The sequence below is a fragment of the Thalia democratica genome, chromosome 7, assembly GCF_965202585.1.
Source record: "Thalia democratica chromosome 7, ktThaDemo2.hap1.1, whole genome shotgun sequence".
In the NCBI taxonomy this organism is placed as follows: domain Eukaryota; kingdom Metazoa; phylum Chordata; class Thaliacea; order Salpida; family Salpidae; genus Thalia; species Thalia democratica.
In genome coordinates this window covers 47,559,862-47,576,887 of record NC_139171.1, presented here as the reverse complement: position 1 = coordinate 47,576,887, position 17,026 = coordinate 47,559,862, and the positions used below count along the sequence as shown (strand labels likewise).

General features: G+C 27.1%; 2 protein-coding genes across 2 annotated transcripts; both read right to left on the bottom strand.

Moving 5' to 3' along the window:
* Positions 1–10: 10 nt before the first annotated feature.
* Positions 11–1,265, bottom strand: LOC145840791 (ubiquitin-conjugating enzyme E2 H-like). Its single transcript, XM_082948124.1, has one exon. The coding sequence runs from the start codon at positions 1,229–1,231 to the stop codon at positions 680–682; it is 552 nt and encodes a 183-aa protein (XP_082804250.1). The 5' UTR covers positions 1,232–1,265; the 3' UTR covers positions 11–679.
* Positions 1,266–1,352: 87 nt separating this feature from the next.
* Positions 1,353–3,800, bottom strand: LOC145840210 (uncharacterized). The gene has a single exon (XM_082947380.1). The coding sequence runs from the start codon at positions 3,792–3,794 to the stop codon at positions 2,292–2,294; it is 1,503 nt and encodes a 500-aa protein (XP_082803506.1). The 5' UTR covers positions 3,795–3,800; the 3' UTR covers positions 1,353–2,291.
* Between the last annotated feature and the right edge of the window lie 13,226 nt (positions 3,801–17,026).

The window sequence follows — 17,026 nt, the reverse complement described above, 5'->3', positions numbered from 1 at the left end:
ATAAAACCTGTTTAACCTGTACTGTGTACAAAAATAAAGCTTTTGAAATGTTTATAAAAATATTTAACAAGTTAACTAATACAGTTGCTAATAAACTTTTGAAAAGGTATAAGCAATTAAACTAAGCTAGAATAAAAACAACTAAATAATTACAAAGGTCAGATGTTTAAGATCAAAATTTTATATAAGCTATAGTATCTACAGCACAATTCAAACAAATCAAAATTTTCCATGTAACTGTTACAATGTAACTTAAAAAATAAAACTCTTTACAATAAGTACAATAATTAGTTCTACCAAATTTATAAAATATGTATTTGATGTTTTTGGAATAATAGTATCTACAAACAGAAATGGCATTTAAAAATTACGCAATGTTTTAGAGAAACTTTCAACTCAAACAGTGCTTATAAATTGTTTACCTATTTTTATCAGTAGAACTTTTTTCAAATAAAATTAATGACTTGAAAAAAAAAAGATTATAACCTATTTCACTGAAAAAAAAAACTTAATCATACTACACGTTGCTTACTTGTACGAATTTATGTTAACTAATTCTAGTGTATTTTTCAAAGGATACGTGTAGTAGTCAAAAATTTATCACAAGTTAAAAAAACTAAATCAATGATTATAGAATTTAAATATGTAGTCCATGCATTTGTCACTCAAACGAACACAACTAAAGCTCCATATGCTCACACTCTTCTTCGCTAAAGTCACTCAGAGAAGATTCGTCGTCGCTGTCTGACTGCTGGTTCTGACATTGCTCGGCATCGCATATGGCTTCCGTTGCAAACCGGCTTATGTAGTCTTTGACTTTTTTTCTGTATTCTTCCTGCTTGTTGTGCAAGGTGGCAGCTTCCCCGTTCAAAGGGTCCGTCGGGTTCGGATACATCAGAAGCTGCGGCAGGAAGGTGTCGAAAATGTGGGTGAGCTCGAACATGGAAGTCCACGTTTGGTTGATCACGTCCAAACAAACCGTTCCGGAAGTTTCATCGATGTTCGGATGGAATATTTTGTTCATGAAACCGATGGAAGGAGACCGGAAAGGGTAACGGTCTGGAATATCAACTTTCACGTTCCAAACGCCTCCTTCGTAAACAGAGTCTTTGGGACCTTTAAACTTGACAAAAAATTTATTTAGTCCGCCTAAATATGTTACCTTGTATTTTTGTTCTAATTTGATGACGTCTTTGTCCATACGTCTTTTTCCAGGACTAGGTGATGACATAACTAATAATAATAATAATAACTTAAATCAAAAGTAACCTGTTTGAAAGTAATACCTAACAATACTTTGATACTTTCAAGATTTGTAATTAAAAAGATATGTGTATAATTTTGTAGATGGTTTTTAAAAAACTAAAAAAAATTATATAAATAAATGTGTTACAACTTCACTATTTTGCTTTCCTAATATTTATTTGAAGATTCAACAGTTTTGATCACCTAATATTTTTAATATCTTATATAAAGTGATAACGAAGTTAATTAACCTTTATTTAGAAAATATCAAAAATACCTTAAACATATTATTACCCTAAGAAAGTTTGTAATTCAAATTAAGTATGCTTGTTAACATAAATTTGTTCCAAAGTTCAATAATTTACGAACATGTACTACTAAATTAGTACTTACAGTTTGAAGTAAAATTTAATTAAGCCTAGCCTTTAATTATGGTTTTGAATTAAATGGGCATAAATTTTTTAATATACTATAGGCTGTATTAATTTATACTTAATTACGAATTTAGTTTTGTTAGGACTTTTAGAACATAAAAAGATTACCATTCAACTGTCTTTTTTGATAAAACTTTTTGGTCTTTTAAACTAAACAAATAAAAAAAACAGAAAACATATAAAAAAACTAATTTGTATACTTTAAAAACTTATAAATTTAGATCATTTACACCTTATGTGTCATAATCTTTTATGACTTACATGTATATTCATTGTTCTAGATATAAGCATATAAACAAAATAACACTTACTATATAGTGAATATAACTAAAATATTTAAAAAAAAGTATCATTTTAATGTTAGCCAAATACATTCAAAATTTATTAAGTTTAAATTAGGTTCTAAAAATCTTTAATGCTATATTCTACTATTGGTATTTAAATGTAGTAAAGCTATTCAAACAACAAAGAAAAAATTTGTTTATTAAACTAACACAATATCAAATAAAACTAAAACACATCGAAACTTACAAAAATATATACAATTTTTTGTACTTAACAACTTTTAAGTTAGTTCAAATTTCTTAACCATATTAGTATAACATCAACGTTTCACATGTTATTTTGCAAGCCTTTCTTCAGAATAGAGATATTTTTCCTTTGATCTTCAGGCAACTTTTCAATCTGCTCTGGTGTCAACTTCAAAACTTGCATAATAAGCTTTCTTTTTTCAAAATCATTACCTCCTGGACTGGCTGATCCAGAATAGGCATTGGTGTTACTATTTCTTTTTTCTTGAATAAAACTAGGAGGTAATTCATTAGAAACTCTTTTCCTGGGGTCTCTCATTCTAGAAGACTGAGGTTGCTGGCTGTGAAATGGATCTTGCTTACTGAAACTACTTGGACTTGCAGATTTGCTGAAGTTACTTTTGCTGGGTGAATTGAATGATTTTGAAGGCGGAGAAGGAGCATCAAAGCTACCAAATCCACCCATTTGTGGCTCAACTTCATTGTTTTCAGATGTTGAAGAATCTTGTTTCAACCTTTTTGGTTCTGCAACAGTAGGTTGTGAAAACTTAGGCATAGAACTACTCATGCTAGTTTCAGCTTGTTTGACTTTATTAACTTCAGGCACACTTTCACTTTGAGTCACATAATTGTTGTGTGGATACAGCAAACTTAAAGCAGTGTTGGGAGCTATTAATTTCATTATTACTTGACATTGAAGAAAGGCATAACCTAGCTGAAGATTTTGCAAAAGCATAGTCTTGGCATCTTCCGGATTCTTTTCAACACAGCATTTCATTTGGTGCATTAACTGGTACATTTGATCCGGAGGTAGATTGGAAACTACTTTGTTTATAACTTCTGGAGCAATAGATGGATCACAAGCCTCACCATATTCAGAGTCTAAGGGTGGTGCTATGATTTTTAAGGTACCATCATCATTAAATTGATTTTTATTTCTTTCACTAGTTGCATGATCAACTCTTAAACTTCTTCCAAAAATTTCTTTGCCATTTAAATTTCTCATTGCACTCATAGCTGTTTGTTTGTCGTTGTATTCTGCAAAACCATAGCCTTTTGGTTTCCCTGTTTCACGATCAGTTACAAGTCTGAAACTACGAACTTCACCAGCTTGTTGAAACATAGACTTTAACTGTTCATCAGTTGCTTCATATGGTATATTACCAACAAATACTGATCTTTCAGAACGCTCAAAGTCTTCTCTTTGCATATTCAGCATTTGTTCTTGAGCATTATAAGAAACATTTGGTTGAGACTGAGATTGAAGATCTGGATTTTGATTTAAATTAGCACCCATGTTGTGGTTCATGTTTGGAGCCATGTTAACACCCATATTAGGGCCAACATTAGGGCCCATATTTTGACCAATATTAGCATTTACATTATTGCCCATGTTTTGATTCAAATTAGGGCCCATATTTTGATTCATATTAGGACCCATATTTAGATTCATATTTGGACCCATGTTATGATTCATATTTGGACCAATATTTTGATTCATGTTTGGACCAATATTTTGATTCATGTTTGGACCAATGTTATGATTAATGTTTGGTCCTTTGTTCATGTTCATGTGTGAATTCATAATGAATATTTCTGTAAAATAAAATGTCTATTATTATTTATCAATACAATATTGTAAAAACCTTTCTTTTAATCACTTAAGTAAACATTTTTTTAAACAACATAAACATAACAAGACTTAATAAAAATATTTGGTAAATGTTGAAGTAAGTGTATTTTGATTTTATTTTAATTCATTCAACAAATATTTTTCACTTAATTAACAATGTTTCACTGTATATCTACGGCTAGTCAAAATCTTTCTTGATAAACTGTAAAAATACAGTGAATATATGTTAAAAAAAAAATTTAACTTTTTTTTCCAGCAAACACTGCGCTTTATAACCAGTTAAAATAAATTCAAAGAGGTAAAGACAATGTTATTATAAACTATATTTATTTTATTAAAAGTTAAAATTTTTAAAGACTTTTTACTTTGTGAGTAGTAGCTTTTTAGTATTGTTTATAAACTAGTTTAAAGGTTATAAGGCTAAAAAGTCAGAGATCTTAATAAGCTTTTATGGAAGGACCAAATTAGAAAGACTATTTCATAAACCCTACTTTTTCCTGCATTTTTTAAGCATAGTTCTGAATTTTTTTTCAGTCTAACCTAGACTTAAAAAACTATTTTTGTAGGGACAAGCTATTACTCATTATACATTTCTTTGAAAAAAAATCAAATTTCAAATTTAACCCTCCTCTATGACTTTAACATTAAATTACTTTGATTTTCAATAGTTACAACAAAACTTTCTTTCCGCTTAATTTAGTAACCAGAATTTTTTAAGTTTATTGAAATTAATATACAATTTCTATCATATTGTGACACAAATAAAACTAATGTACACATAAGGCCATAGAAGGGTGAAACAGTTTTTACAAAAAACAACATTTGATCTTATAATGAATGGTATAAGTATGAACTATGATTTACTTTTTGCAGAATAAAAATATTATATTTACTAAAAAGATTTAGTTAAGGGCATAGGGGGGGTAAACACCCTATTTTTGGTTTTTGATCTTATTTTATATAGTTTTTACTAAGCTCCAAGATGCTTTTTACAGATTTAAAAATTTCAAAACAGTTTTTGAGATATAGCCGGTCAAAGTCGGAGCCAACAATAGGTTCTTTATGGAAGGCGCAAACTAAAACTGCAAAAATAGACTATTTCACTAAAAATCTATCTTCTCCTACGTTTTTTGGGATAACTACCTTAAACTTTCAGGAAATGTTCCTTGATATATTTAGAAAATTCTGTCGGAAGGAATTTAAAATTAATAAAAAAATAAAAATTTTATATAAAAAAAAACAAAAAAAAACAGTTTTATTTTTGTTTTTTGTTATAAAATTTTTATTTTTTATTTTTTTTAATTTCTGTTCCGACAGAATTTTCTAAATACTGCAAGGAACATTTCCTAAAAATTTGAGGTAGTTATCTCAAAAAACCTAGGAGGAGATAGATTTTTAGTAATTTCTAGTTATTTGCTGTTTTAGTTTGCACCTCCTATAAGGATCCTATTGCTGCCTCCGACTTTGACCGGCTATATCTAAAAAATTATTTTGAATTTTTTAAATCTGTAAAAAGCATCTTGGAGCTTAGTAAAAACTATATAAAATAAGATCAAAAACCAAAAAAGGGTGTTTACCCCCCCCTATGCCCTTAATTTTCTAAAAAGCTTTTGTTATAAATGTATGGAGTGCAAACTTTTCATGTTATTTTTGTCATAAAACTAAAAACTTAAAAATAGTTTATCAAATTTTTTTATTTTTTAAGCTAGAGACCCTTTTTGGAGGCTTATAGTTATTTAGGGGAAAAACTATTAAGGGGTGGCAAATAGAATTTTTTTGCAATAAGGGGCATCAACCAATTTATGCTATATTTTTAAGGTCTTAAGTTAAGGAAAACAATGAGAAGTAAAAAATGGGGGCGATCAAAACTCTTAGAGGCATTAACTGGAGAGATGGCAACAACTAACTTACACTAGGTATTTTGTGACTTGTATTAAACAAAGCAATATTTTTTTAATTTCCTGAAAAAGGGTTGATTTTTAAAACAAGTTTAGGAAACCAGGTTCTATACTTAAGGTGCAATATCTGCATGGTTGCCAAAAGTTTTTTGAAAGTACAAGTTTTTTTTGTCAATTTTTGGTATAATATTAAATTTAAGGTAAAAAAACTGTCTAAAATGCTAATAGTGTAAAATTATTGAAAAGATACTACAGTAGATTTTTGAAATTGTTTTATAATAAACAATTTTTTAAGGATATCAAAAAAAGCTGTTGTATATGGTAGATTTTTAGTCTGATAAAAATTGCATTACTGTTAAAATTTAAATTTAGGATTACAATTCAAAGTTTTCCTGGTTTTTTCTAAATTTCTCAAAAACCATGTTTTTACAGGTTATTATTGCCTAAATAGCAAATTTCAGGATATTCGGCAACCCTTTCCTGCTTTAGTAAACAATTCTTTTGTATAGAAAACTATTTCTGCAAAAAAAATGTTCAAAAAGGTTTTTGAAGCTTTCTCTAACTAATTTATTTTAAAGACATATTCCTGGTTAAAAATAAAAATAAAAATGTTATACATGAAGTAAGAATATTAAACATTTATTTGACACTTCAATAACTTATTTCAAAAATACACAAGACTCAAATCTCATAATAATATATATTTCTTGCTAACTAATCAGTTGTTTACTAAGCAATAAAAATTAAGTTTCAATCTGAATATATAATGAAAATGTAATCAATGTTTAAGTAATAATAATAATAATATAGCAAAGGGTAATTAACAATACATAAGTACTTCTAATTACAATGCAACTAAAAATTAAATAAAACATACATAACAATTTATAAAACTATTTATGAAAACAAAGAAACAGTATATTCCAGGGTTTCCCAACCTGATTTTTATTGCTTTTTATTTTTGTTTGATATATAAGGATATTTTTCTTTAACTTGGTTGATAGTAATCCTAAATTTCTTTAATCCATTTTTAAAGCTAACAAGCAATTCAAATCAAAAAAAAATTAAGTCATAATCTAACTGCATAATTTTAACAAAGCTTTAAAACTCAATACTAATTTAGTTGTTACTTTGATATTAACTATTAATTTACGAACAACATTACTACCATTACCTGGATCTATAGCTTGTAATATTTATTGGAATCTTTTAAAAAACAAAAATTTTCTACAAGTTTTAGACTAATGTGAACCTTTAGGTTTTAATAAAATATTACTTTGGCTTTACATAGCACAGTTGATTTTATATTTTTTAGTACCTATTCATATCAAGATGTATAAAAAGTTCTTGTTTCAATTTTAAGCCTAAATTTTATTAACTCTTTTAGTGTATTTTCCTCACTTCTCATAGAGTTTTATAGATCTTAAAAAACAAACTGACAAGATCATAGACCAAAGTGTTGTTTTTGTTAAATAAATCTAATAAAAAAAAAAATGTCTTAGTAATTAACTTCTTATACTTTTGGAAAACAATTTTTTAATTAGTAGTATATCCTAAATTATGTCAAAGAAATTAAAGTGGAATGATAGTCATGTGCAGTTAGTTTTTACTTGCACTGAAACAACTGAAGGTATGCAAAAACCACAATGCATGTTTTGTAATATTGTATTTCAAAAACAAATTTTTAAGCCCTCTAAGTTGTGAGAACACTTTAACAACCAACATGGTGCAGCAAATGTGTCAGGTCATGATGTTAAATCATTGAAAACAAAAAAGATCTACTTTGGATCTGCAAGGAACACTTCAAAATTTGAGTTTTGTATTTGCTGACAAACCTTTTTTAATGGCTTCATACTATTTGGCATATAACATAGCCAAATACAAGAAGGCCATACAATTGCTGAAGAAGTGATAAAGCCATGTGTTGAACAAATACAAAAATTGCTCTGGGAAAATAAGGTTTCAAAAAAGCTTGAATTTGTGTCGTTATCAATAATGTTATTCAAAGTGAATTAGTGATTCAAGTTTGGATAACTTGGACCAAGTTATTGCTGATATCAAAGCTAGTCCATTAAAAATCTCTCTCCAGTTGAAAGAAACAACTGATGTTGAAATTTGCAGTCAAGTGATTGCATTATTGAGATGTGTGCATGATGGTACCAAAATGGAAGATTTCTTATTTTGTGAAGATCTGAAAAGAACCAACAAAGTAAAAGACATCTTCCAATGTGTGAAGAACTTTTTTGAGAAACATGACCTAGACATCAGAGTTATTAATTCAGTGTGTAATGACGGTGCCCTTGCTTTGTTGGGAAATAAATCAGGTTTTTTTGCTTTGCTAAAACAGTATATTCCGCACTTGCATGATTTTCTTCATCGAGACGCTTTAGCATCAAAAACAATGCCCTTGAAATAGGAAAATGTCCTGAGAAGGCCATCCTCTGGAAAAGAGGTAGTGCTCTAAATCACCGCTTTTTTAAATTTCTGTGTCAAGATTATAGTAGTGAACATTCAGTTCTACTTTTCCATGTGGAGGTCAGCTGGCTATCACATGGAAGAGCTTTAACACGCTTTTTTGAATTGCAAAAAGAAGTCAAAGCTTTTCTTAAGAAACGTGACTATGACCATGCCAAAGAAATTAAGTCAAATAAATTTATTCAAATAATAACTTATCTGAGTGACATTTTTAGTTGTATGAATAACCTGAGTGTTTTTATGCATGGGAAAAATATAAACATATAGTGTTGTAAAGCGTTAAATGGTTTCAAAGAAGAGTGACATCTCTGGTGTCAACAAGTTAAAAGAGGCAATATGTCAAATTTTCCATCACTCAAAGAGAATGATGAAGATGAGTCTTAATTTCAAATGTGCGTGAAGAAATTATGAATAATTTGGAAATACTATCCAAGTCATGTGATGGATATTTTGGAGTAGAACTAGAAACTTCTGAAAAATGGAAAATAATCCATACTCTTTTAATTTATACTATATTTCTGAATTTAGTACTCTTTTCTCAATAAAAATTACTTGCACAATCAAGGTTATTAACTAGGTATTTTGCAATAGCAGATCTAGATAAATAGTTCCCAGTAAAAGTTTTTTTCTATAAACAGATGTCAAAAATTGATTCTTGTGTTGTTTAACTAAAACGTCAAGAAAGGCATTATTTTCCTTTTCTGATGTAAATTTTATTGAAAATGTGTTTTGTTCAACACACTAAAGAGTTAATCATAAATCATCAAAATAGTCAAAATACTATTAATAAACTAACAGCAGAATTAGGATAAGACTGGTAAAAAATAAAGAAGACATTTTTAAGTGAAGTAGTTAAGAATTTGGTTTTTGCCTTCTTTAAGAAACATATTGCAGTGTAGCTACTCTTTGAGTCAAAAAATGTCCTGAGTGACCTTAAATTGTCCAGAGTCATCCTGAGTTTTTTCAAATCTTAATATACATTTTTTGACTTTTCAAAAATAATAAAAATTAAGTCACTTAAAAAAACTAATTATAAAATAACATTTTAATACAACTGAATTAACTAATCTCACTTAAAATCTAGAAAAAAATGTCCTAAGAATAATAAAAAAAATTAGACTATTTATAGCTTTTTATAAAAAAACTATTCTGATTCAGCTGGAGTAAAAAAACTATTTCAAAATATTAAGACTTATCCATAGCTGTCCTGAGTGATTATGAGATTATCAAAAACTTGAAAATATCCTGAGTTATCCTGAATGTGTGGCAATTCTCCTACTGGCTTACTAATTTTGATCCTCTTTATCTCTTAAAGTACATTTTAATTTTTAATAGTGTCTCACAGCTAAGATTCTACAAAATAAGATCAGCTTTGATAAACAATTAAGACCCTAAATGACCTTAAATTTAACAAAACTTAAGAAGGTAGGCCACAAATTATAAGAATTTTCTTAAAAGATTTTTACTTTTTTTCTGATTTTCCAAAATACAAGTTCACTTGCTGTTTTAGTAGAAAACTAAATTAAGGTAAAAAATATATACAACAGTGCAAGATGTTATATGAACTAGTGATAATTATTTATTATGTTACCTAAAATTCATTATTTTATTTTTTATATTAATTGTATGAAATCAAAGGTTTTCATGGACTTTTGATGGTACTTGTTGAAAATTTAAGTTTTTTTTTCTTAAGATAAAAATAAGTTTTAAACTTTTCAAAATTAATAAAAATCAAATTCCTTAAAAAAAGGTAGCTATAAAACAACAGAATATTGAAACTAAATAAACTAAATTTCATTCAAAACCCTTAAAAAAATTGGCCTGAAATTTTCAGAAATCTTAAAGCTATCTTAAGTTTTTTATAAAAATAACAAAACTATTCAGAGTCAGCCTGACATTAAAAAATAATTCAAAATATCTAGAGTTTATTGAGTCATCCTGAGCTTTTCAAAAACTTCAAAATATCATGAGTTATCTTGAGTGTCCTGAGTATGCTGTAACGCTGTTTTCAACATTCAAATTTTGAAATATAGCCAGTTAAAGCATAACAGTTTCATTAGGGAAGCAAAATATTTAAACAGTGAATGTAAAAATTTACTAAAAACCTATTTTATCCTATATTTTTTGAGATAAATATCTTAAATTTTTAGTTGATGTTCCTTGCAATGCTTAGAAATAATTAACTTAATGATAAAAAAATAATAATTCTGTCAGAATATTTTTTAAATTTGTTACTTTAGATTTTTTTTAAGATTCTAGGAGCATTTCTAAAAGTTTCAGGTATATACTTCAAAGTACATAAAAGACAAATAAGCTTTTATCACCTTTTTGTTTATACTTGCTTGATCTTTAAAAATCGCTTATTGTTGTAGAGCAGGGGTGGCAGCCTTTTACAAGTCATGGGCCAATTTTCTTAGAAAAAAATGCTCGCGGGCCGCACTACATAGAAAAAAGACTTTGCTTGTCACAGTTTTTCTAAAACATATGTATTAATCAATACAGAAATGCCTTTTTTTTGAGAAATTTCTTCTAGGTTTTCTGAATTTCTTCTAGGTTTTTTAAACACGATTTTGGGTCTATTTTAAGTTTAAAGATAAGCTTAAGCATAAAAACTGTGCTAAGTAGCATAAAAACATTGAAAAGATACTGTTTAGCTACTTTAAATGTGTTTTTAAATAAAAAAATACTTTGATGATGACAAAAAAAATATATCTATTTGGTAGATTCTTGTGTCAAACTAAAATGTTACTATTAAACATGTAATAATTGTTTAAAATTCCTGGTTTTTTCAAGATTATTTTATAATTATTGGTCAAAATTCCATGATTTGCACTGATTTTTGTTCAAAATTCAAGGTTTTTTTGGTTTCCTGGTCTTTTGACAACCCTGTCAATATAAAATTTCTATTTTAAACCTAATATGTGATAAAATAAGCAAAAAAAAAAGAGAACAAGTAACAAGTTCTTACTAAACTAGGAGCCTAATTGTAAGTTTTTAACACAAAACTTTCCATTTATAATGTTGTAAAAAAGTATTATTTTTAGGTAAAAGAGACCTTGCAGGCCCTAAATTTAACTTTGAGAGCCAAATCTTGCAGGTTGCAGTTTGTCGATCTCTGTCAAATTATAATGATGTTTTCTACATTAAAACCTTTACAAAACGAATGGGTTTAAAAAATATTACTTACATTTTTCTACCTAACTTTATTAACTGGTTCAGGTTTGCCACTCTTTGAGTCAAAAATACTATCCTGTATGACCAAAAACTGTCATGAGTGACTTTAAACTATCCTGAGTCATCCTTAGATTACTTTCTTTAAAAAAATGTTTGCTACTGGCAGAAACACAATAATATTTTGTAAAGTAGTGCAGAGCTAGCAGCAGCTAAAATAACTAAACATGCATTTCAAAATCTAGTTCTTGCAGAAAATTGGTTATATAAAGTAACAAACTATTGCAATATTATCAACTAAATCTGTCCTGAGATGTAAAAAATCTAATTAATATTTTGAGCTTTTATGAAAAAAAACTATTAGCTTACAAAATAAATTCATAACATTCTGAGTTATAATGAGATTTTCAATGTTTTTTTTATTATTTCTGAGTCATCCTGAGTGAGTGACAACCCTATTTGTTAGTTAAATTAATATAACTTTTAATATGTGACATGATGACTTAGGGATCCTATTGACAAAATTTAAAACTACTGAGTTGAATGTTTTAAGTGTAAATCCAGTGGTTGACATATATAAAGAAATATGTTTTATTTTTGGTTTTAATTACTATAAAAAATTTAAGAGCTTAAAACAGTGTTTTCAAGCAAATGGTGTGCAGATTGATGACTAAAAGATCTTTCTCCACACCAGCCCATTAACCATAATCATGAGTATTGACATTTTCTTTCTTAATGAAACCTAAAGTAGATAATAACTTTGGTAATTGTATAGGATAGTGTTGCACTAATATCAAGCTGAAATTATATTGTATTCAATGTCTTTTTTGACCATAATATTAGGCTAAAAACAAATGTTTCAAGCCTTATATGTTTAATCTAAAAAGTTACTTGGTTTTAATCAAGCTATATAGATACATAGTAAGAATTAAAACTATTTTTAGAAACTAAAATATTTAATCAATTTTAATTAACAATATTGTAATCAATATAAACTATTGATATAATTGATTATAAACTTTATAATGTTATATAAATAAGTTAAATATTAAAGTTATAATTATTCAAAAACTAAATATTTGCTTTTTAATAAAACTTCAAAAAATTGTGAATTTAGTGTCAAGGTTAATGGTTTTCTTATTGAGCAGAGTGATAGTATAAAATACTTAGGTGTGGTTTTGGATGATAAGCTGAATTGGAAGAAACATTTGAGTTCTCTGAAATCGAAATTGTCTAGGAGTTGTTATGTTTTGTCAAAATTGAGATATTATTTGGACACATTTACACTTAAAATGGTATATTATAGTTTGTTTTATTCGCATATCCAATATTGTATATCTGTTTGGGGTAGTGCTGCTGACTGTTACTTAAAACCAATTGTTTGTATGCAAAAAAGAGTGATCAGGTATGTTTGTCGTGTGTCTGCCTTGACAACAACAAACCCTTTATTTAAAAAAACTGGTGTGCTAAAATTAAAGGATGTGTATAAATTGCAAATTTGTAAGTTGATGCGTAATACTATAAAAGGGTTTGATGTAGAACACAATAGATTTACACTTGCTAGCTCTGTTCACACACACAACACAAGATTTTCAAAGAAAATGAATTTTGTAACTGGAAGACCTAGAACGAGACTTGGCCTAAACTGCTTTAGGTATTTGGGTCCCAAGTTTTGGTCTAGTGTCCCTGAAACTTTTAAAAACTTAAAGAAAGATCCTTTTAAATTTAGATATAAAAACTTTTTGTTGAATAACTACATGGAGTAGATCTAGAGTGCTTCTACATGTATGTTTTGTTTGAGTTGAAATTTGATTTATGTTATTTGGGCATCAGATTGTGATGTGTAGGTCTTTACTTTATAATTGTCCTGGTAATGAAAGAGTGATTGTTATAAATTATTGTAATAAATTTGTTTATTGTGAGTTATTTTACTTGTTTTTATTTTGTTATTGTGTTAGATTTAAGATAGTTTTTTATTTTTTTTATTAGAAATTAGATGTATAAGTATAAATTTGATTCAAATATTTTTTTTTATTTTTTTTTTATTTTAGTATTTTTTTTTTTAATTTTATTTAATATTTTATTTATTTTACTTTTACTTATTTTATTTGTTTATTTTTTATTTATTTTTTTTTTTTTTTTTGAGTTTTGTACAAACTTAATACTTACAAATTTTAAAAACTCTTATTATTTATTGACTTAATTGTTGATATATATGTATATATTATTATCCATACAAGTAGTATTTTTTTTTCATACTACAGTATTTCTTTATTCTAGTTAGTTTTTTATGTTTTTAAAACTAAATACTTTTAATTAGATATTTGTTTATTTGAGTTTGCAACAGCTGATTGTGAGTTCACACTGGTGGCAGTGATCACATGATTGGATTGTTGAGGTGTTTTTTGTTGTAGCGTCTGCAAATACTTACTTGGGGATTTGAGCTTCATGATTTTCCCACACTTTGTGGTTTTTAGTGTTGAGATTTTAACCTTGTGAGTGTTTGCTAAATGACGTGTCACCAAAGGTTTTTTTCAATAAAGGGTTAGGATTAGTTTTTATTTCAGTTAGTTAATTTTTTTTTCTTTTATTATTACATAGACATTTTTATTTTTAGTTAAAAGGTAATTTTTTTTCTTAGTAAATTTAAAGATAGGGCAGGTGGAATAACATGTGATGAGCTCAAACTCACTTGCTTGACCTTCAGAAAACGTTTATCGTTGCAGAGGGGAGAGTGAGTATTTTCTGATGTTTTTCTACCTTTAAAAAAAAAAAATAAAATAAAAAAATAATTTTGTTTATGTATCTATTAAATACAAATTTTTAGCCTAAATTGTGGTTAAAAAATACATTGAATATAATATAATTTAAGCTTGATATTGATGCAACATCATCCTTACCAAAACTTCTTGTTGTTGGGAATGGGTTTGATCTGCATCATTCAACTCAGAGAGTTTTCAAAGCCATTTCCCCTACACCATCAGGCCACTCAAAATAGCTATTATAGTTATTTAAAATTATAAAGAAAGAAAAAGTAGCTGGTACGAACATACATATTACCAAAATACAAAACTTTATTATGTGTTCTTTTCACTATGTTGCTCCAATTTTTTTTTTCAAATGAAATCTATAATACAGTGTTTCTCAGTTCATTCAATAAACTGATGAATTTTTTTTATACTATCTGCATATTCAGTATTGTTTGTTAATGAATCCAAACTTTTAATTTAAATCCAGACTCCAGAGTAAGATAATTAAAATCTGATGTAATTTATTTTTACGTTTCTTACTTAATAATTCTTAAACAAATGCAAAGTTTTACTTGATTATAAATAACTTCAAAATTTATAATAGTACGATGTTAACTTCTTAGTAACTTAAAATCATCTCAGATTTAACGGACTTCTAAAATATCAATAAATGTCTTAATTATTATTACATTAATCTCAACTCAACTAAGAAACATTTTAAAAAATATTCAAAAATCTTTTCATCTTTCACTTTGATTTTTTTGTGATTCTATTTATTTTTCTTTCATGTATACTCAATGTCAATCGTTTTATTTTTAGTTATAGTTTTAAGATATTATAACATTATAATAAACTTTTTTGTCCTCGTTTTATAAAAAAATTAAATTAAAAAAACATATTTAAAACAGTTTAGATAAAAAGTGATTCTACAAATGCTAAATTTTTAGAAAATTAATGGTCTTTAGTCTTTACTAGGGGTCGGCATTAGGCAACTTACGGCCTGCAGAGTGAAAATGACCGGCCCTAAAGGTTTTTTACTATTTCAGAGGAATCTGGCCCGCAGATGAAAATTATCGGCCTGCGAGTGAAGTGACAGCCAAAGTCACTATTAAAAAGTTTGTATAAAACTTTATATCACATTTTTACAAAATAAAACGTAAGATATAGATTTTAAATAATTTAAAATTCTTTTTCAAATTTATATGTAATAATAAAAACACAATTTTTTCCTAATATTCTGTTTTTTTTAAACTTAGTTGGATTATTCTTTACTCAAATTACCCTAAGAAAAAAAAATTCAATAAAATAAAATAGATATCTACATTTGTCAGTCTACCACGTCAATCACATTTGTAAACAATAAACGAGTCAAAATGACACTTTTTTCCGAATAAATAATGAGCTGTTATATCAAACATAGGTAAAAAGTTTCTAAAAATAGTAAACAAGCACTTTGGAGAAAATAGTAAGTTAATAAAATATTTAAACGAAAACAATATAAAATTAAGCTACAGCTGCATGTCAAACATTGAAACAATAATAAAAAACCACAACAAAAAAGTAATAAACAACAGTAAAGTAAACGAAGATGAATCATGCAACTGCAGAAAGAAAGAAACTTGCCCCCTTGAAGGAGGAGAATGTAGGGCAGAAAGTGTAATCTACCAGGCAACAATAGAAACAGATAATTTAACAAAAATATACATTGGACTAAGTGGTAATCAACTAAAAAAACGCTTATCTACACACAACACAACAATAAAACGCAATCCAAATGACAAAAACTACCTCCAGTATAAACAAGCAACTGAACTCTCAAAATTAACCCATAAATCAAAAAATGAAAATAAGAAATACAAAATAAATTGGAAAATATTACAAAGGGAGAAAAAACCAAAACCAGGAATTATGACATGCAGGTTGTGCTTAAAAGAAGCTTTACTAATCCTTGAATCCGGTACAAATTGCATCAACAAAAGAACGGAATTAATGAACTCATGCAGACACAGAAACAGATTTTTACTAATAAACTGAAAAGCAGACAAAACTTAAACCAAATCATAATTAATGTAAAAAATAGGTTATTTTTTCTTGATTTTTTCATTGAGTTTTTGTTGACATTTGACTTAAATTGGAAAAAAAGTTTTTTTAGACAGTTCTTAATTCAACTTAGATAAATTTTTAGAATTTTTTTTAGATAGTTATTAAATCCGTTAAAATTTTGACTGTTATGTTAACTTAACACAAATTAGATTTTGAAATCTTCAGCGACTTTGAGTTTTATTAATGTTTTGTTGACTCTTGGCTTAAAACCACAGTTTTAGACAATTCTTAATTTCATTTAGATAAATTTCAAGGTATAAATATTTTATTATTATTTTTTTTTTAAAGAAAAGGTTTAAATATTTTATTGTTTTTATTATTTTTTTTTAAGAAAAGCTCTGGATTCAGTTTTTTTATTTGACTCATTATATTAATATTAATTCAATCCTTTTTTTTTTTAAACTAGTACCAATTTTACCTAAATATACTCTGATATGCTTGAATTTTCGAATATGCAACATTTTTGTTTTTGTTTATATTCTTCACACATGAATAGAATAAGTTTTTAAACAACAGTATAATTATTAACATTGTTATATGCAGTTTCATATTTTATTTTTGCTTGAAAAGGTCGCAATCTTTTGCCACCGAAACCGGTCGCGAACAAAATATAAAATTTGCATAAATCTATTTATATCAATATTAAAAAAATAATTTTTTATTGTTTCCCAACAAGTAATTACAACTATTTTCAAACAACTGCTCAGCTTTACATTTTAACAAAGTTTAGGAAAAGTTTTAAGATGCGTTTGGGACTTAAAGCCGCAAATTTGGCAATTTTTATATA